The sequence below is a fragment of the Perca flavescens genome, chromosome 4, assembly GCF_004354835.1.
Source record: "Perca flavescens isolate YP-PL-M2 chromosome 4, PFLA_1.0, whole genome shotgun sequence".
Lineage (NCBI taxonomy): Eukaryota > Metazoa > Chordata > Actinopteri > Perciformes > Percidae > Perca > Perca flavescens.
In genome coordinates, this window is record NC_041334.1 from 22,089,222 (window position 1) to 22,110,743 (window position 21,522).

At 40.1% G+C, this 21,522-nt stretch overlaps 1 protein-coding gene across 5 annotated transcripts in view; it reads left to right on the forward strand.

Moving 5' to 3' along the window:
• Window positions 1-21,522, forward strand: part of cacna2d2a (calcium channel, voltage-dependent, alpha 2/delta subunit 2a) — a 155,221-nt gene that overhangs the window by 35,919 nt on the left and 97,780 nt on the right. For 4 of the 5 annotated variants that reach the window (XM_028574757.1, XM_028574755.1, XM_028574756.1 and 1 more), the window contains one exon: window positions 13,703-13,819. In XM_028574757.1, the coding sequence (XP_028430558.1) occupies window positions 13,703-13,819 (117 nt within the window). Of the gene's footprint in view, window positions 1-13,702; window positions 13,820-21,522 lie in introns of those variants that run through there. The other variant, XM_028574758.1, reaches the window with a different exon arrangement.

The window sequence follows — 21,522 nt, forward strand, 5'->3', positions numbered from 1 at the left end:
ACTAGAATCCAGTGCTAACATTTTTTATCTGATATTTAATTTGGGAGCTACTTTAAAGAGACTGAGACTATCTAGAGACTGAGTGATTCTGCAATTTAAATGTGTTCACTGCAAAACACATCTTTACAAGTTAATTGATCTTTAGCCATCCACAACTTTTTCTTGAAATATAAAATTACATTAACAGATTTCCATTTGTTCCTGGCAAAGATTTCTTTGATCCTGGATTTTTCAAAAACAAACATCGCTCTTTTGAAACAAGAGAAATGTGCCATATTGCTGCTAGGAAGTTGTCGTTTAGGAGGTTGAATGAATGGACCGTTAATGGTAAGATTGGTGGTCCGATTCCCAAGGTTCTCCTACTTCAGGTAAAAAGTAAGTAAACATGTAAGTTGCTTTGGACAAAAGCATCTGCTGAATGTAATTTAGAATCATGAAAATTACACAGATTATTGAAAATCTTGAACAAGTTAATTTGGACTGTTTTTTTTCCAGTGTTCAGCTGTGTTAAACAAAGTGTTGTATGTTTGGATAATAAGCCCTGTATTCCTTTGCTGTGCATCCTAAGCATGCTATTTCCCCCCCATTTGAATTATATAATAAAACCTCATTGACCTCTGCTGCTCTAATACCTCCATGAAGTCTCTTCTCCAAATTATAGCTGATCCAAGCTCGGCTGGCTCCGCACGTTGCTTACTCTCAGCTCATTATCCATTTCATATTTACTGATTTTGTTTTACAAGAGGGAACTTAGCGGGGGAGATTTAAGATGACTTGTCTTATTTACAGAGTTAACAGGTTGAGTTAACAGGAGCAGTACGGCGGCCAGAGAAGCAGTATTTTTTTTAATATATAATTTTAAACAGTGAAAACAGAAAGACAAAAATAGTTTAAGTTTAAACGTAGTTGCTAAAGCTTGGCAGAGATGGTCAGATGTGTGGAGCAGCAGTATACGCAGAATGGGACAGATGTAACGTTTGTGTAAAAGATGAGAGGATAGGAGCTGCAGAAGAGGACAGACAGATGCCGTGAAAGAGCAGCGGTGCGTTTACTTTCTGGCACGCATGACCTAGGACCAACATTATGTGGAGTGTGAGCAGTCAGCTGCAAACCAAAAATAATGCAATTGGATATTGTTTATTTAAAAACATAATGAACTGAAAACACTGTCTTAGCTTTAATATTAATAAGAGGCTGCACTGTACAACTTATTTTTTTTGCATATCATTTTTAAAATTAGGAGAGAGCACAGGATGAGTTAGTGTTTTGCTAACCATTTGTATCAATAGACTGAAACAAGCCAAGCTCACAGTTAGGGTGATGGACATGTGCCAGGCTTCATCAGTAGCGTGGAAGTGGCGCAGTAATTAGTCAAATGAGGAGGAAGTGGAGGAGACGCTACGGAGAGAGAAACCCCCTGGGGCTCTGTCTCCTCAGCAAGAGGACCTCCACGGCCCACTCAAATACCGATACACACACACACACACACACACACACACACACACACACACACACACACACACACACACACACACACACACACACACACACACACACACACACACACACACACACACACACAAGACAACACAACAATGCAAAGACAAATTCCTGCATATAAAAAAACATAATGTGCACAGTTTCACACATTAGAGGTATTTTAGGTACAGAAACAAGAAGCACAAATACCCCTAGAAATTATGTACATGCCCACAATCAATTCATTTTTATTTGTCACATAAAATCGTACAATTCCAGTGAAATGCTATTCCATCAGCTCCTTCAACTTGCGCATGATTCATCATGAAGCAAAATGTGACCATCAGATTGACATACAGAAGAGTCACCCGGTTGAATGGTACCAGCACTCCAGGATCCAGCCAAGTCTCGGCGAACGGACACCACAGCTCCCAGCATCCCGCTGGAAACCGACGCAGGCACAGTGGCACGGAGGCCACACAGCTTACCGTCTGTCACCCGCACAGCACTGTGCCCAGCACAGAGGTTGAAGTCGGTGTTTAATTCCTCAACGCTTGCCTCGATGCCTCCTCTGATGTAGAGATGGAGATTAACGCAGAGACGGTCTTGCTTGATACGTGGACCAGCAAGGGATCACACCCATAGGTCGTAGCTGATATCCATCCTTAACTTTTCCTCTGTGTTCACTCTGATGTTTACATTTGAAAACTTTGAGCAGGGAGGCTGGTGAGTTGATTTCCTGATCTTGATGAGCGACATGTAGTCGTGAGATGGCCACAGTGAGGGTCTTGCTAGCTTGAGCTCATCTTCTCCACCTTTTCCTCCATGTTTACACTCGTACAAACATAGACGCACACTCATCACGTGTTATTTTGCTACTGTTGTGACTTAATGCGAGGGGATGGGAGAAGAAATTCAGATGATTGTATTTTTTGATAAACAGCAGCCCCTGCCTGAGACATTACTGTGACAATATACAGGCTGTTTTAGAGCTACATAAAGTATTGAAAAGGGGGTGGGGGTGGGGAGGGGGTTGAGGAAGTCAAGAAAATAAGAGAAATAGTGTAGGGAAGAATTATAGGGAGGATATTTTTGTGGATGTCTTTTTGAGAAAACCTAGTGGAAGGAAAAAACAATTCCCTACCATCAGCAAGTTAATAAATAGGCTGCAGTTTATCTCTGTCTAAAAGACAAATACCCTGACTGAGGATGGAAGGGAGGAGAGGAGCAGGGGAGAGGCTGCCCCACATTCCCTTCATCCTTCCTCGCTCCAACAAGTCACTTACTATGAATCCTTCTGTCTTGATAGTTGCCAACTGGCTGGCTGGTTTTCACCGAGCAAGTCCTGTTCTATCCTGCGATCACATACCACTTCTGCATGACCCTTTGGTTCTGCTGACAGGGCTAATTAATGAATATATACCAAACTGGGCAGTTGGAAGATCGCTGTGGGCTCCATCTGTCCAGCTGGTCTTGTATGCCTGTTGGTTTGCGCCGTATGTGGCTTGGCATAGCAAATATCGCCTCTCACACTGTCATATTGGCATGCTTTATCTGTTAGGAGAGTCCGATTTTTTTATTTATTTTTTAATCTGCTCGTTCGCGAGCTGAAGTGGATGAATGATGATGGAAGACGCTGTGTTCAAGGTCAGTTTTACTAAGGATCTTTATTGTCTCTTGGTCAGTTAAACTGGACTACGGTGATGAATCAGTCACGGCTCTTTGATTTCGAATCTCCAAGCCGTGGCAATCACTAAAACTACAATTACCGGTACAAGCACTTCCAACAGCCTTCAGAGCTTGTATAATATGACACAAGTGAGCTCTGGATGAAGATGATAATCACATCACTTAGGATGGTGGTAAGATGGAATGAAGCAGTGAAGACAGCAAGTTTAAATACACTGATTACATTTGAATGAGACTGTACAGCACCTGCAGGTGAAAACGCTATTTCAGCGAGGAGATTAGGCAAGGCTGAGTGTATGCAAAGTCCTGTCTCTGTGGGGTGTTTGTTCACGTGTGTATGGTTGCGGTTGTTTGTGATTAAATAATGTTTCTCTTTGTTCAGACCTGTTTGTATCACCAGCTGACAATCCCTCTGATAATGTTACAGAAGCCAACCCACTCTACCCCCCCCCCCCCCTTCATGTTATCTTTCTGTTTCTTTCTCTCTCTAATCTCAAACTCTCCCCAAAGGGTGTATGTAAATATTTAGCCCAGCCTTTGTTTTATATGATGAGTGCCCGGATGCAGCCCGTTACTTGGCACTGGCACCCTGTGTGTTTCTTTTACATTTAACTGACTTTCTATTAGAAATTGGTTATTTACACATCTTTTATCAACAGTAGATACTGTATGTGCAACATTAATCTGTGGGCCTTGGATATCTCAGCCTGTAAATAGCTGTCATTTCACAATTAACAGGACCTACCAACTAGTAGTTGTGTGTAAGTATCAATTAACCATTCATTAGCCTCTACACCCCATAGTAATTGTTGCATGTCGGATGAAGGCTAACCAATCACATTATCTCTGGTAACGTTGGATGTAGTTGCTGGAGTGTAAACTTTCCCAAATGCAGTAAAGAGCAGGACAGAGCTGCTAATGTTAGCCTAACTCTGATAGCGTCAAAGACCAGAGTTGACGATTGCAGCTTATGTTAGAGCACATAAACACTGTTTTCCTAACACTTTTGCTCTTTGTTTTTCAAAATACCCAAAAAAAAGAAAGACACCATCCACCAAACACTTTAAATGCAGAGCCCCATACATCAACATGTGGATGAATCCAGAGCTTGGCAGACTTCGCCAGTAACGTTTGCTACGTTTGCTACGTTGGATAATCGAGCGGTCCATGTGCTGTTGCATTCACTGAATACATTTTTTTTAAAGGAAATATTGTAAATGCAAATCAGGCTTCAGATTTCTTGTCTTTGGCTGATATTCAATCACATACTTACTTAGATATCACTTGGCAGACTTTATTATTTTTATTCTGTTGGCATGATGGAGTGCCAAGCCCTGGTAGACAGTCAAAGGGAGTACTGTATATGCCTTCAAAGCAGGTGGCAGATTAGCTGTATACATGTTGTCCATTTCTGACACACTGATCGGCCTCTTTTTCTCCTCTGTCACATTAGGACGGAAAACCTCCCCTGAGACGCTAGCTTCACAATAGCAGTCAATGTTTCTGCTTTTTCTGCATCTGACTGGACTCCTCTGGAGGCTTCCAGTCCTATTGAGCTATGATAGGCTTCTGGTGTGTTGTGTCTTATCGAGCTCCTCTGAGGGGCTGCTGCTCCCTATGTGTTCTCTCTTATTGAACTCTTCCCGGGGCCTGTTGAAGCCGGGTCTGCTCGGCAGAGCCCACTAATATTCCTTAATGATGTGACATCTGTCTCTGTCAACCTCCGCGCTGCAGCAGCCAGACGCGGCCTATTGTGGCTGACTTCACAGAGAGATAAGCAGTCCTCTCTCTCAGACACAGGCGAAGGGACAATAACATCAACACTACCAAAGAACATCAGTACTACCAGCGAACATAGCGAAAAAGTCAACAAATAAGTCTTTATACAAAGTGGCAGAAGCAGACGTAAATCTTTTTCATTTGTTATCATTTTTACGGTTTTGACTTTCCTCTGCTGCGTTGATGACAAGAGGACATTTTGAAAAAATCCAAGCTTTGTGCGATAACACCAGTTGGTTTTGAAATTCCTGTGCTGTGAATTTTTTTGAGTATGGGGATTGACTTGACTTGACGTGTTGGAAGCCAGCTGAATCTGCAAAGCACTTTTTAACAGTGATTTTCTGGAGTCTCGCCACCCTCTGTCTTCTCATCTGTGTGTTTACAGTGACACTCAGAGCTTGGCACACTGGAACCAGTCATCATGGCTAATGATGAGAATGTGAGTATGGGTGACATGTATGAGCTGCACAGAGGGCGTGAATGTGAGTTTGCGCACGTGTGCATTTGCATGTCTCACTGTGTGTGTGTGTGTGTGTGTGTGTGTGTGTGTGTGTGATTTTTCAGTGTGTACTTCACTGTCCTGACTGCCAGATCAAGCATATTGGTCGCGATTGGCATAGTCATTTCTGTCGTGTCCTGTGTGAGCGTTAGCAGCATAAGGTTGGATTGGCTGTCAGTGGCACTCTGCAGAGCCACCTCTTCTCTTTTCCTCTGAGAATGACAGGCCTACACAGAAAGCTGTCCAGGCGTCACAGCCTCAAGCCAACAGCATAACTGATTAACACTGCTAATTTGCTCCACAGCCTTTCCAATCCATGAATTATCATTTCTCTTTACAAAAAGGACGGGCACCACAAAACAGTCACATCTTTTTAATTCCCTTTTTTTCAATTTCTTTTTTACTGTTTTGAGTATGTTCTTTTTTATATTGTAAAATGCTACTTAGAGCTGACGTGTGTATAATATAAATAGGTTGTAACCGTGCCCATAATCTTTCAATCAAATATGTTTTCAAGTAAATAAATGAATACATTGGTGGGTATACGACCTTTAGAACGTTTGCTCTATTGTGGGGACGTACACTGCGAAGGCGGTTACTTAAGTACTGCACACCAGTACCAGTTTGAGCTACAGTACTTATCTCCAGTGATACTTAGATGTAGTTGGATAGCAAGTTTGCTGTAATATACACCTAATATGTGATTAGATACAATTTGCTCTTAATAGCAAGATTGTTTTACATTTTTATAAACAATAATCTTGTTTCTTTATTACTTCTGTTAGTTTTTTGTTTTTTTTACTGTTACTGTTTATTTCTTTTACAAGTACATACAAGTGCTTTGCATCAACTCAAACACTGCATATGATTCTGAGTAAAGTTTCCTGCCACAGTGATTGGTTTTTCTCCTGCAGCTGCCCCATTACCTTGGAGTGAGTCAAGCTCTAAAGCCCTCAAATATAATTTCAGGCAGGCTGATGTGCTTATGGCCCTTCAGTGATGATGGTCACTCATCTCCAACCTCTAGCTAAAGGGGATTTAAAGCTCCTCAGGCCAGCATTACCACCTGCTGTCAGTCTGCACCCAGCGATCCTCCAACCTAATACACATTGGCCGGCTGCTACTTTCTGGGCTGGAGCTCTGTCTGGTTGACAGCACAGTTCAATCTTCTCCCAGAATGGACAGGGACCTCAACTGCCTGTTACAGGAGCTTTTAATGGCCAACCTGTCATAGAGATAAGCAACCTACAGTGCTATCTATCTTTATTGGTCTCTCTTTGTATTTTTATTAGTCCATGTAGAGTGATGAAAAGAGCAAAATGGTCTTTCCTCAGGAAAACATAGTGTTTCCCATACAAAATGACAGAGAAACTGATACCATTGCTGTTTATGTGGCAGTACAAAATATACAATAGACATAGGTCACTGGACAGGAGGACAATCTGTGTAGGCGGATACAGTACACTGCTTTTATGCCCATTTACACTTAGGAAGCACATGCCAGCTCAGGTATACGATACTGATCTGTCATTGGTTAGACTTATGTAAATGTAGTGGTGGGTAATGTGGACATAATAATAATAATAATAATAATAATAATAATAATAATAATAATGATAATAATAATAATAATAATAATTATAATAGCTTTATTTATTTTGCACCTTTTAAAAACAAAGGTATGATGTGCTTTAGAATAAAAGAGAGAGGTAAATAAGATCCAGAAATTAGAACTTAAGATATAACAATATATAATAATTTAAATATTTACAACAAATAGCATTGGTTAAGAAAAAGCCATAAGATCAAAGTGAGTCTTAAGAAGAGATGTTAAGGAAGATTACTAAGTTTGCCAGCCTGAGATTCTCAGACAGGGAGTTCCACAGCTGAGGGGCCCGGACAGCTAAATCTGGTCACCTTTGTTGACAAGTTGAGATTTTATAATCTTGAAATCAATTCTAAAACTCACAGGTCACCAGTGAAGAGCAGCAGGGATTGGTGTGATGTGATCACTTCTCTTAGTGTGAGTTATAAGCCTGGCAACAGCGTTTTGAATCAACTGCAGTCTTTGGATGTTTCGCCTGCTGATACCAGAATAAAGTGCGTTGCAAAAATCAAGTCTTGAAGCGATAAAAGCATGGATGACCTTTTCGAAGTCTGCAGAGGAAAACAATGACCTTGTCTTGGTTAGCTGTCTCAATTGGGGGTATTGAAAGACAATTCAGAACAATAACTATCACAATAACTATCAAAGCTTGACATGTTGACATCAGTGCAGTGTGTTACAACATTTTTTAAAACTATTTAAAAAGTTTGAGGGAAATTGTTCAGATTGTGTGTTTTTAGTACAACAAAATCTCAACATTGTCACATATTCAAGATAATATGCTGGGAAAGATTTTGGTTAAATTGAATCTTATTCATTCAGATAGAACTATGAACCACAAAACAGTATCTCAATATGGAACTTTTGGCACAAAGTTATATTGAGAGATGATGAATGGCCAGGTTAAATTATTGCCTAGCCCTGTTTGGTTTTATTTTCTGTCCTCTGGCAAACAGCATAGAAGGTAAGGTGTAACAGAATCCATTAGGGGTGTGAAAATACACTCTGCTCACGAGACGAAACGGTACACAATATTGGCTTCACAAGACGAGACGAGATTTTAACTCTATTTTTAATAAAATGTATGACGTAAATTACGAAATATGACTTTTATTCAATCGAAAGTCAAAAAATGAAAAACGAGCACTGTAAAAGGTTTTGCCACAAACTCAAATGGCTTCTCTCCTGTATAACTAACCTCCTCAGACCTAATAACTGCGGCGTTTCCACCGGGAATCCAAAATGCTGCCACACAAACGATTTAAAAGTGACGAGTAGGGTTGGTTACGTTCACATTTTTACGTACCTTTTTACAGTACTTTCCCTCTGTAATAACAAAAAAATTATTTTAGTTGTAAAAATAATTCCTATTTACTTAGAACATTTTGTTATTTATTTAGAACATTTTACATACTACACAAATTAAAACACCCCCCTCTCCCCTCCCACCCCTACAACGTAAAAAATCTAATAATTATACATTTCTTACACTGCACTTTTATTCTTGTATTTGTATATTATTCTATTTTAGCCTGTTTTATTTTCATGACCACTTTTAATTGCTCTTTAATGTTATGTAAAGCACTTTGAATTGCCTCATTGCTGAAATGTATGTAAATAAAGTTGCCTTGCCCTACAACCTTCAGCCTGTCAGTCAGTCACCAGGGCATAGAGAACGTTGTTGTGCCTCTCTGTCTCGGAAGTGTAAAGTTAACTGCATCGTGATCTCGCCGTTATATTATATTGCAGCAAACACTGTCTGCGTGAAGTTTTGAAAACTGTAACCACACTTAAAGTGATGGTTCGGAGTAATTTCACCCTAGGGTCCTTTGCATCATGACCTCGAGCCAAACACCCCCCGAGAAGCTTTTTCCACCTGGGTCTAACATTGGGAGAGTTAGCGTAGAGTAGCGTTATCAGCTAAATAGCTTAGCGCAGGGGCTAATGGACCCACGTTTGTATCTGGTAAATGACCCCACTAATAATGCCCGAAATGATACCAAACGTCTACAGTAGTACATATAGGTTACGTACTCATAAAACGATGGATTGGAAAGTTTGTAAGTACACCAGAAGTTTATGAACACTTGCCTGCTGGCTTCTGCTCTATGCTGTTGTTGCTGCTGCCGGCAGTAAGACAAGTGCTTAGGGCCGTCTACAAATTACAACACCAAAAAAAGATGCAACAAAAATATTTTTTAATTTAACTTTTTTTTTTAAAGTAAGTGCTGTAGTATAACTAGCAGGAGACAAGTAATAACTGAGATAAGTTTGGAGACATTACCTTATTTAATCATTAAATTAATAAATATTTTTGTTGTATCTCTTTTCGGTGTAGTAATTTGTAGACGGCCCTAAGCACTCGTCTAACTGCAGGTAGCAGCAACAGCAGCAGCAGCAGAAGCAACAGAGAGCAGAAGAGAGCAGGCAAGTGTTCATAAACTTCTGGTGTACTTACAAACTTTCCAATCCATCATTTTATGAGTACATAACCTATTTGTACTAGTGTAGAAGTTGGGTATCATTTCGGGCATTATTAGTGGGGTCATTTACAAGATACAAACGTGGGTCCATTAGCCCCTGCGCTAATAAGCTATTCAACTGATAACGATACTCTACGCTAACTCTCCCAATGTTAGACCCAGGTGAAAAAAGCTTCTGGGGGGGTGTTTGGCTCGAGGTCATGGTGCAAAGGACCCTAGGGTGAAATTACTCCAAACCATCACTTTAAGACAAATTTACTGGCATTGCCGTGACTCACTGTGACTTAAACAAGCTGCTGAAGCAACATAGTTTGCTCCGTCTGCACAGCAACTCTGCATGCGTTATTTTCATACATTTTGAACCACAGTGGTTGACTTAATTTGTCAATGGTTTGCTGGCTCTATGCGTTGAGGAGGTAATTAAGCAGTGTATTTCCTAATGAGGCTCTTTGATGATTGTAGTAGCAGGGACTACATCATAATACAGTGCATTGGAATGATTTCAAATATAGAGGGAGAATGCAGGACTGTGTAATGGAAGTTAGTTTCTTTCCCTAAAAAATACTCCCTCAGCTCCTTTTTTTTCCTGCAAAGGGTTTACAAAAACAAAGGTGGACTTTATACAAATGAATATATATTTTGGAATCCCCACATGAAGCAGTATGAGTCTTATTGATCTCTTTCTTTGTCTTTTGCGTTTCGTTTAAGCTCAGAGTAGAGAAGGCTCTGCCTGTAATGTCCCAGAGAGAGCCATGAATCTTCCAGAGAGAGGCAGACCCAGAGAGCACTACCGCACATTAAGGGAATGAATATTGATTTAAAAACATATTTGACATGGTTTTTAAATCGACTTGAAAAATGCATTGCTTAAAAGAGTCAGGGGTTTGTAGTCCGTCAATGGAGCGGAGAAAACTTTGCTCTTGTTTTATGGTTTAATAAGATTCCATTAATGGCTTCTTCCACCTTGAGAAAAAGCCCTCTGAAATGGTGTGTGTCACGGTGTGTGTAACTCTGTGTGTATTTGCAAATGTGTTGGTATGTTCATGTGCGTAAATACTCATGTGATTGGACTCAGGTCTGAGCCTCATTTAGAACCGAGGGGTGATGACTACCGTAATTCCTTTGTGTGCAAGTGTGTGTGTGCGTGCATGGACTGTTGAATTGCAGACTACCTCATAGAAACAAAACTAAAATGATTGAACTACCTGTCTTACTCTTCAAAAAATATTTAATAAGATGTCTTTTTGTTGCATCATGATGGAGTATGCAGGCTTCACCTTCACATTTCACTTTGAGAAGTAGTTTAAAGTGTTGTTTGAAACTAAGCAGGATCCCTTATCCCTGAGAGGGCGGCCAAAATAAGATACCAGGCAATCTCGTCAGAGTGCTCCGTTGGCATGGTCTAAGCTTCTGGGGCCAGGTTTGCCTGCTCAGTGGGCCGGTGGAGGGAAACTGCCTCTGGCTGCCTGCCCAGCCTTCAGCTCGACAGAGACAGATCGTATGAACGCCAGTGTTTTCTTTTCCTAATTGCTGCACATCAACACATCAACTCCACAGACATAATATTTCATACCAAATCAAGAGATTGTTACTTTGGCAAATATGAGAAGATTTGGTTTATAAACATTCAATCATGTGACTTCAGAATCAGGCGATGTGCTGATTTCAATCAGGTTTGATCTAATTGACGTGGGCGCTGTCGTGTGTGGGGATTGAATCTCAAACATCCTGGATAGTGACTAAAAGGTCACGAGGATTACTTAACTTAATAACATGATAAATACAAACAATGACTTGCTCATTGTGAACAGACCCAACTGATCAGCCCACAAATAGCAGTGGCCCTGCAGGAGACTGACAGGCTGCCATGCTGCGAATACTCACCTCCAGTTTGTTTTGCAAAATGTACAGGCCACACGTGTTTTGTTTTTACAGTACCTCTATCATTTACTTTTTTTTAGGGCATAATCATTACTTGCACTTTGTTGTCAAACTGTGTAGTATGTGTCTCATTCAATGGCTGAAAATCAAAAATAAGTATAGGGTGTCCCCAGTTGTTTAGTGACACGTAAGAAGGCATTGCTTCACAGATTTGGTGATGATGGTTGTAATTATGCTCACACTACAGTAGACCAATAAATATAACAATTGATGCAGATAGTCAAGCTTTGCGTTATCTCACTGCAAAGTCTTCATTTGTAAATAGTAATCTCTGTAACTGGAATGAAAGTCACACTTGCGCACTTCAGAAGAAATGGTTACATCTGGTTGTGTCACTTTGGCAAATGAAAACCAACTAGCCACATCATGCAGTATGGAACAAACACAATGAACCACTGCTTCTCAACATTGAAACAAAAACAGCATATTCCAGACGTTTTCGGTCTAGTTGACATGAAATGCACACTAATAAAAATCTCTTTATGTGGTATGGTTGACCATTATGCTGTACCTTCTTCCCCTGAGATTTGTTGCAGCCTTACTCACAACTTGTGATTATATCAGTTATCTCTGTGTGACACACAGTTTTACATCTATGTTTTACTAGATAATGTTGGACTAGACTCCTTTTTATTCAATAATCTGTGATATCAATCTACTTTATGGTTGGCATATTACTCAGGCCTGAGAAGAGCTTTGGTGATTTAATTAAAAAAGATAAATATATTTTAATACTCATGTTTTGAACCACACAAGAAGTGAAACAAAAGCCCTGAGAAACGTTCTAAAGGTCAGCATGTTTGATTGTCAGATGTATGCTGAAAAACCAATGAGTTCATTAACAGACTGCTGTTAATGAGAGCGCTAATCTCAGGCATGGCTGAGAAAACAACAGGAACTTGAATTCAACCTCTTACAAACTTTGTTCTCCAATGTGTTATTTTGCTTGTATTACTTTTATAGTTTGCAGATTTTACAGCCAGTGCCGGTACCTGCAGCACCAATATGGGCTACATCTGCTGCCTGTCATTACTCTTCACCTCTCAATGTTTAAACATGAAAATACATTTTACAATATAAATAAATAGAAAAATCTGATGTTAACATCTTCAGGGGTGTTAATTAGGGGGTCACAGATCCCCTAGAACACCCCGTACTTTGCATGCATTGCATCATATCATCATGTAAGAAGGGTTTAAAGTGTGTGTAATTACTTGAGTAAATGATTGATTAAATAAGTGAGTTTATAGTACCTCAAAGTAAGTGCAATTAACTAGACATACAACCTTGAATAATTGCAGCATTTAATTTAAGCTTTAAAAAGACCCTAATTGCTTAAAAATATTCAGCAACCAACAGGCTTTTCCTGGGTTTTCTTCAGAATAACTATACAAAATGGTTTTATGGTGTGAAAGTGGGTCTTGCAGTGTTTTAGGGCAGCAGGATAAGTGGTAATCCCTCGGGTGGTGCTCTGTTGTAGACTACAGATTCTATAGAGCCTGGGCCGCTGAGTCAGCCTTCACAGTTCTTTCAGGGGTAGCAGACTAATCTTCCAAGTACGTTTCTGTCAGCGGTCCAAGCATCTGTTGTTCTGCCTCTGGATGCCCCTATTTTCCAAACATCCCAAACCCATTTCTCTTACTTGTTTTTGTGTGGTCTGTGTCTGTTATAATTTCTATATTTCATTCTGGTAACGCCCCAGTAAAAGCACTTGATATATTGCTGTTTCTGATTAAAAATGATGTAATTCCTTGCACTTAAACTAGGGGATTATGATCCTTTTATAGGTAACCACAATTAGCCGGCATGTTTGGTTTAGAATAACTTTTAGTAACCTGTTGGATTAAATCACAAATGTGTTGTCACCAAGCTGTGAATAAGGCTGCTTGTGTTAGTTCCAAAGGAGTTAACATTGTGGAGATACAAGATGTTTACCCAGCAGTGAGGATCTGCTGGAGTTTGCGTTTATTTAATTTGATCTTGACTGCCAGACTGCAGCTGGCTAGCTAAGTGCTTTGCCATTAGGGCTCTGTTCTGTGTTTAATGCTGCTACAGTGCTGAGGCTTATTGGTATAACGCCAGGCTGCATACTGTCTACTCTACAGTAAATGTTTACCATCTTGTGTGCTACCTTGAGAATAATCAAACAGCTCCTATGTGGTCTTCTTAATTAAACTAATGGCTCCTGTAATTTGACCTCTGATTCCCCATGTTCTCCATCTGCAGATTTATAATGAGAAGAAGAGCCAGTTTGAAATCAAGAGAAACAACCCCAAGGACTTGGTGGAGAGAGTGGCACGGGACATCTCCAAGCTGCTCAACAGTAAGAGGAAAGCCCTAGAGGTAAGAGGATGATGCACCTGTGTACAAACATGCACTACTATAAGATATGTAAAACACAAGACACACACACAACACGTCATTGCATTCTCTGAGCTCTGACTTTGTGCAATCTTTTAAAAAATATTTTTGTGAGAAGAATATTCTGCTTATGTTAGCTGAGATGGGTATCATCTTCAGCGAGAGACTACTACAACGACGATGCACAACAGAGCGCCACAGGAGGTCGTTGCCTGTGGCCATCAAACTATATACAGTAACTCCTCACTCTGAGTTTTACACACTTGGAGTGTCAATCTGGTCTCACAACACATATTTCCATATCACATCTCTATAATCACATCTCTGTAATGTAAGTATTATGTGCAATAATTAGTCAGTGCAATAATCGATTAATAATGTGCAATATCCGACATTATTGTAGTCTGACATGTTTCAGCTATTTGTTTACTGCTGCTGCTTATGTTCACACTGTACTTTATTTACATTCAATAGGGTTAGCATTAGTTTAATTCATTGTATTCAATATATTCTTTTAAAACTCTTTAACCTAATCTTACTTATATATATATATATATATAGTTTGTTGGGAGAGTTCTGATGGAAGGAGATCATGCTTATTCCTTCCTTTAACTCTTGTAGAAAGCAGTGTAATTTATTGTTGAAATACAATTATATTTTGTCAGTGATAAAAATTTTGATTTTTTTACCCAGCACAAGTTTGGAGGGTTCTTTTATATATACTGTATATATACAGTATATATATATTTATTTTGAAAGATAGTTTGAGTGATGCATCGGAGGAATGTTTATTTCAAAGGTTTTGGAGCATTATTATTACCAGCGTTCTGCTCAGACAGCCCTTTGATTAGTTAAAAAGTAGTTTCGCTCTCACAGTGGGGAACCTCTAACCCTTTAGAGAAGAAGAGAGTGGGGGATACGGAGGCAGGAAAGATGAGTGACAAGGAGGGAAATGAGAAAAGTATACCCAATCAATTTTTAATTTTTAGGAGCCAGAGATAAAGAAAAGGAGCGTTTGTATATTGTATATCAGTATTTAATACTAGAAATGTGGATTCTAAAATCAAAATGTTGCACCCTGTTGAGTAGTCTGTCTCACTTGTTCAAATTATCTTCACACTTAATAGTACAGGACATGTTGACAGCATATATTTCCCAAATTACCTGATAAGAATTTGTATTAATTTTTTTAAATCTGAATTTATTCCCCCGCCCCACAATGGCAGTGAGGCACTCTTTTTAATCAGTTGAGCGATTCTCATCATCTCAACCCACATTCAATTTAATTCAATTTGATGCAATTCAATGCACATATACACATACAGCTGCACACACATTTACACACACTGATTCCTTTTTATCACTGTGATCATCTTTATCGTGCATGAGCAACACACATACACTGAAATTGTTGAGGCTGTAATATGCTTTCAAGATGTATAATTCAAACCTTTCCCAGCATTCAGATATGTTTATTTTCCCTTTATCATACAGTACATAAAAATTAGAAAAGCATTCATGTCACAAAAATACTTGGCTTGACAGTTTTTAACACAGTTGAAACCTTTTAAAGGGGCAGGAGTGTCTATCTTTTAAAAGCATGAGGTCTTGTGGGATGAGGCTCATTCATGCCAAGGAGCAGAAGTCTCTCAAAGGCACGGTTAATTCTACAGCTTGGATCCTGAAAGGGGAAAAAAGCGTTACTGTACGTTTCCCGTGGTCATGTGCAGGATTGGATTTGGAAGGGTCCTGACCATCCACCCACCCCCGTTTTTTGGAAAAGGTGGAGGCAGTACTATACCCCCACCTTCATCCTCTCCATTTCTCTCACACACACACACACACACACACACACACACACACACACACACACACACACACACACACACACACACACCACAACCAAACCCACCCTAACCTCCATGGGCCACACTGTCACCTCACATCCTGTCTGAGAGATTCACTCAGGAGGGAGGAAATGAGGGGAAAAAAGAGAAGGGCTGGAATGAGAATGTCTCCCTGGGGCGTGGAAAAATCAAGAAAATGATGTTCAGAAATTCATAGATTTAAAAATGAGCAGCAAGCGGGAGAGAAGGAAAGAGGGAGCGGGGGGGAGTTGGCAGTTGGAGGAGAGAAAGACTTTGGGGAAAAAATCAAAAGAAGAAAGCAGAGAAGAGAGGAAAAGAGACTCAGTGGTACAATTGCAAAAGAGAACGAGCAATGGAAAGAAACAGGGAGTCATTACAATATATAAACCTGAACAAAAAGTATGCAACAAGTTAGTTTCATTTAGACAGATTATGATTTATTTTGTCTACTAAATCTAAAAATTCAAGACTGTTGGCGAATAAATTCATGTGGACTTATTATTCTTACGGGGGGGGGGGGGGGAGCCATGTCTTAATACAGTCTGTAGATAAGAAGGTCTCAAACTCCGCTCGGCACAGTATTGACAGCGTTTTATATTCAGGCCCGTTTCTACCCCCTGTAATGGTTATTTAGTCCTGAATATTCCTTGCCACACATAAAACAAAATAGGAAATGTGTGTGTGTATGTGTGCACAGGCATGTGCGTGCATGCAAAAAGAAATTATTCTTCTGCAACCTATTTAAAAACTGCTCGGGGTGATTCGTTGTAATTCATGTTTATATTACTAATGAGAAAATACACATTGACTGTAAATACTCAGTTACTGGCATAAAGTGGGGAGGGATGCATTTCTTAGCGCTATGGATTTAGTTGCTTTAGCCTTAATTCCTAAATTAGCAACACATTGTAATCATTTAAATACTCTGCTTATTTGGAAAGGGGTGAAAAACAAAAATGCAGTTGGTGAGTTTTCCCTTGCTTACCTGCCCATGCTCACGCTATACCTGGGGTTATTACTGCAAGATACAGTTTTTGGCGTGCAACATTTGGAAAAGACTGTATACTTAATTTCATCTCTAATATCAACATTTGACATAACTAATGCAGCAATGTGTAGCCTACTTGCTTTCATAAAAACAATATCGAAAAAGACTATATAACTATAAAATGAATGTCTATAAAATATAATTGCAATGTACTGAAAGTTCCCCTTACTGAAACAAAATGGAAGCTGCATTAGCCTCCATGTTTATTCTTTTCCTTCCCTTGTCTTAATCTCTTCCACTCCATGTCCTTGTCTGCTCTCTCTTTCTTGCCTCTGGCTCCAGCCGTCTTCTCAAACAATGATCTGATTCTCAGGTCGGTGACAAAATTCAAATGTAACACAAACCCCGGTAGGCTGACAGGCTAGCATTCTGCCGCTGGACACTTCATATAAATCTTTGTTTTTTAGAGGCAGGTTGAAATGCTGTATGATTCAGGAATGCTTCCTCTGATGTTCAACGTTTTAGCTTATTTCAGTGGCCCTGTGAGTTGCAGATGACACCTGGACTGGAGGGTTGATGAATTTAGTTAAGTTACATAGAGTAACTTATCCCCAGGTTTTCTGTGGGTTGATCTGTCCTGTTCTGTGCAAGTTCCATTATTACCCATCTTTAATTTGAGGCACATTGTGAACAGGAAATTAAGTTTTTTGAGGATTTTTTGCTAACAATTTTTACAGACCGAATAATAACCTAATGGTTTCCAAGTTTGCTGAAAAAAACGTAAGTCGTTTGGTACTGATTACAGGGAAAATAGACACATTCTACACAATGTTCGTTTTCAATCAATTTATTTCAATTCATTGCTAGTGTAATCTAGATAGTCTTTTAGTCAGTCCACAGCAGGTCTGCTGAATATGCAAAAATCAGAAATTTGTGTATAAGCAAGGATACAATTCAAAATATGTGGAGAATAAAGTTTATGATAAATGAATAATAAATACATATTTTCTAAATATAACTAAATTCCTTTTTTATTAATATGTCTCTGGGTTGTCCGTCCGCCCATTCTTGTGAATGCAATGTCTCAGGAACACCTTGAGGGAATTTCTTTAAATTTGGCATAAACGTCCATTTGGAATCAAAGATGAACTGATTAGATTTTGGTGGTGAAAGGTCAAGTTCAATGTGACCTCACATCCGTAGCAAAAGGAGAAGAAAATGTACAGGCAGAGGGCAGGGTCTGTGCAGATACAGACACCGCCACACACTTCTAATGGGTCATACACAATGATTGACAGGGATTACTTTTTTTTTTTTAGGAAAATGCTGCTTAGTATAGTTTCAAAATTGTTCAAAGTCTTCACTAAATATATTATATGAGTCTGGACAGATATGGATGTAAACTGCAACTTGACTGGTTGGCGGAGGCATACAACTACGAGGCGGAAATAACTGGCCTGTAATTCAATTCAATTTATTTAAGAAGGGGACAGAGCAAACTGATACATATTTATATATCTGTCAGGTCCATTAAGTCAAGAACACACATGACAATAAAAAGGATTTAGGAAATTTTTATTGAATAAATTGCAATTCAAGTTGATAAATTCTGAATTAAATTTTGGCGGTATGGCTCTGTTCAGGGAGTCCTCTGACCTTTCATGAACACCATGAAATAGAAGAGAGTCAAAGGACAGCAGCAGCATTAGGGAATGCTCACACCGTTTAGGACTGGGAGAGCTGAACTATTCCCCCACATGAACAGAGCAGCAACTATGACATAAAAGCAAATGACACGTTATACACGACAAGGAGAGCGAGAGCAGAGAAGCAAGCAGCAAGCATTTAGGAGCAAACTGAATCTGCTTTAAATAGGGCGCCCTGTTTGAGCGTAGCCATTTAGCAGCGAGGGAAGTTGACCAGCTGATGTTCTGATGCAGATCAGCTGATGCAGCTCAGCTGGAGCAGATCATCTGGTGAGCGTGTTGTTGGCTAATAGCGTTAGCAGCGTCATGACTACTTGGCCTGCCAGAACTGATGCTCAGTTTATTCATTTTCATTTGCATATAATTGATAATAAAGCATTCTCAATTTGTTGTCCTCTAAACAATATGAAATTCACTATCTAATACTAGTATCTAATAACTAATACTATCTCATGCATCAGACAATAAATAATCCCTGCATTACTTCCCCTTTAGCCACCAGCCACAGTATGACATGATTTAATGATACACACTGGAATATTCTGTATACGTGTCCCAACTCTGTTATTTGATTATTTTAGGTCTTATTAGTTGAGAGGTTACAATATACTGTGCTGTGCTGGTAACAGAAGCTCTGTGAGTGTTTGTGTGCATGCACACATCATATGTACCAGTCTGCATGTGCTTCTTTGTACTTTAACTGTGTCTTCCTATGTGTCTTTGCTATCAGAGCAACAGGTTAACACCTGAGCGATGATACACAAGTGTCTGTCTGACAGGTCTTTTAAGCCTGAGCAGCCAGAGAGAACACAGCCCTCTGTGTAACCTGTCATGTGAATAAAGCCAAACCGGTGTGATAGACCTCCCAGACTGATCTGAGCCCTTCCTGTGCTCCTCTTTGTAATGCTCCATATGATCGCCACAGAGGCCTGAGATCAGTTGGACCACTCAGAACCGTCTGAGGCTGCACAACATCCTGTACACTTGTCAGTCAAAGTCAGGCAGAGTCAAGCTGTCAGTCAGGCCGCTGCTGGGGTTTTCCTGCCTCAGGGAGGGAAGATGAGGCTAGGAGCTACAGACAGGGATCATGTTACATTCCCATCAGCTGCTGCACAGCAAAACTACCATTGTCAAAGCTCTTAAGTTATGATTTCACAGAGGGAACTGGTGGAATAGAGAGGGGACTAAGGTTGGTCTAATCCAATTACACAGATCTCAATACTGTTCCAATACCACTTAAAGGCTGAAGGATGGCTGCCTCTGGGCTGCTCCCTGCTTGATGGATACACACCCAGCACACTACTAGGTTGCATATTGACATGGTTGCAGGGTCAAACGATTGAGATAAAACAGGAAGGAGAAGGGACGAGGCCTGGTTGAATATTATTTCAATATTACAGCTAAGGAAATGTACTGACAAGTGAGTGAGGAAACATTGTTACACTTGAGGAGTATTTGTACCCAGTCCAGCCACTTCCCTGATGTATTGTGAAGATATGTTACAGCATCCAAATGTTTATCTTTTTAAATCTTGTCTCTCTTGAAACAATATCAACAATATAGCTCAGACCATATATATTTCCCACATAATTTAATATCACCCTCTTTTTCTGAAAAGCCTGGCTCCGCCCTCCTACTTACTTTCGCTCAATTTTCATTTTCCTTCAGTACATCGTCTGGGTTTGCGGTATATTTGCGGGTTTTCTCTGGTCAATCTTTACCGGTCCAATCAGCGAACAGAGGGAGTGGCTGAGAACGTTGAGGTTGTGCGCTAGTTTGAGTTGTAGTTCCGTAATGGCGGTTGAGAAAGATGCCAGCAAAGCCATTCGGTCCGTTGTGGCAACGCTGCAGAATATCCAGGAGTTAAAACCCGAGCAAGGACAATCTTTGCTGAGTTTTGTTGGTGGCCATGATGTTGTGGCCCTCCTCCCCACAAGGTTCGTGAAAAGTTAGATTTTCCAGCTCGCTTCGTTAGTGGTGAAGGAGTTGGCTAAGGCGAACGCTAGCGATGTTAAGCCGATAGTTGTTGTCGGTCTCCCCTCTTGTTGCACATGCGCATGACATACGTCACGACGAAATGTTAGCGATTGGTTATGGCAGATCCATAGTGGCTCTGGGCAGATCCAATAGTTTTAAACTTCAACAGAGTACCCGCCTTCAAAGAAGTTAACACTTATCAATGGAGAGTGGCCAGACTCTCTGTACAAATGAAATGTACGAAAGTCTGGTAGGACCAGGCTAGGAAAAGCCTGTGAACATCTATGACTTCGTAAAATTGAAAAATGCTAGTACTGTATTAACTTTAGACAGTCAAGCTAGTTGTTTCTCCTTTTCCAGTCGCTATGCTATGCTATGCTATGCTATGCTATGCTATGCGGCTGCTGGCTGCGGCTTCATATTGAACCTACAGATATGAGTGTGGTATCAATCTTCTCATCGAACTCTTGGCAAGAAAGTAAATACGTGTATTTCCCAAAATGTTGATCTATTCCGAAACTCAAGGTCCACTTTCTCTACTTTTTCAGGAACTTTCAACCACTTCTCACTTTCTTCCTCAGCAGAGGGAGTTGCTTAGTTGTCGTGAAGATACCTAACTGAGCTATCTAACATTAGTAAGTGGACCTTGAGTTAAGTTTGGTCCGATTTGTCGAATTAAAAAACTAATTTGGGGGATTTTTCTGGTTCAGAACTTAGTCCAAAGTAAACTGGGCTTCTGGGAGATTTTTAAAACTACAAATGAAATGACAAGCAGGCCTGTTTGATTGGAAAAGAACAAAAAAAAAATTGAAGAAAATGGTGGATGGTGGGCAGGTTCTCTTTTGGGAGTGATGGTGATGTTCTGTGACTTTTGCAGTCATGCTGATAGTGATTGTGAGAGATTGCAGGAGAGCTCAAACCGGACACTGTGCAGGGACAGCAAAAGTGTGCTTGACAGAATTAATCAATCAGACTGCGTGGGCCTCCGTCTCCTCCTGACTGTGGAAACCAAGACGACACCGCTGGGTCAGGAATGGGGAGGGACGGGCCGCTTTGAGTCATCTGTCATCATGTTACATCCATTTATAATTCACTGCGACACAGACTCTTGCGCGTGGCACGCACAGCCAACATACATACTGAAAG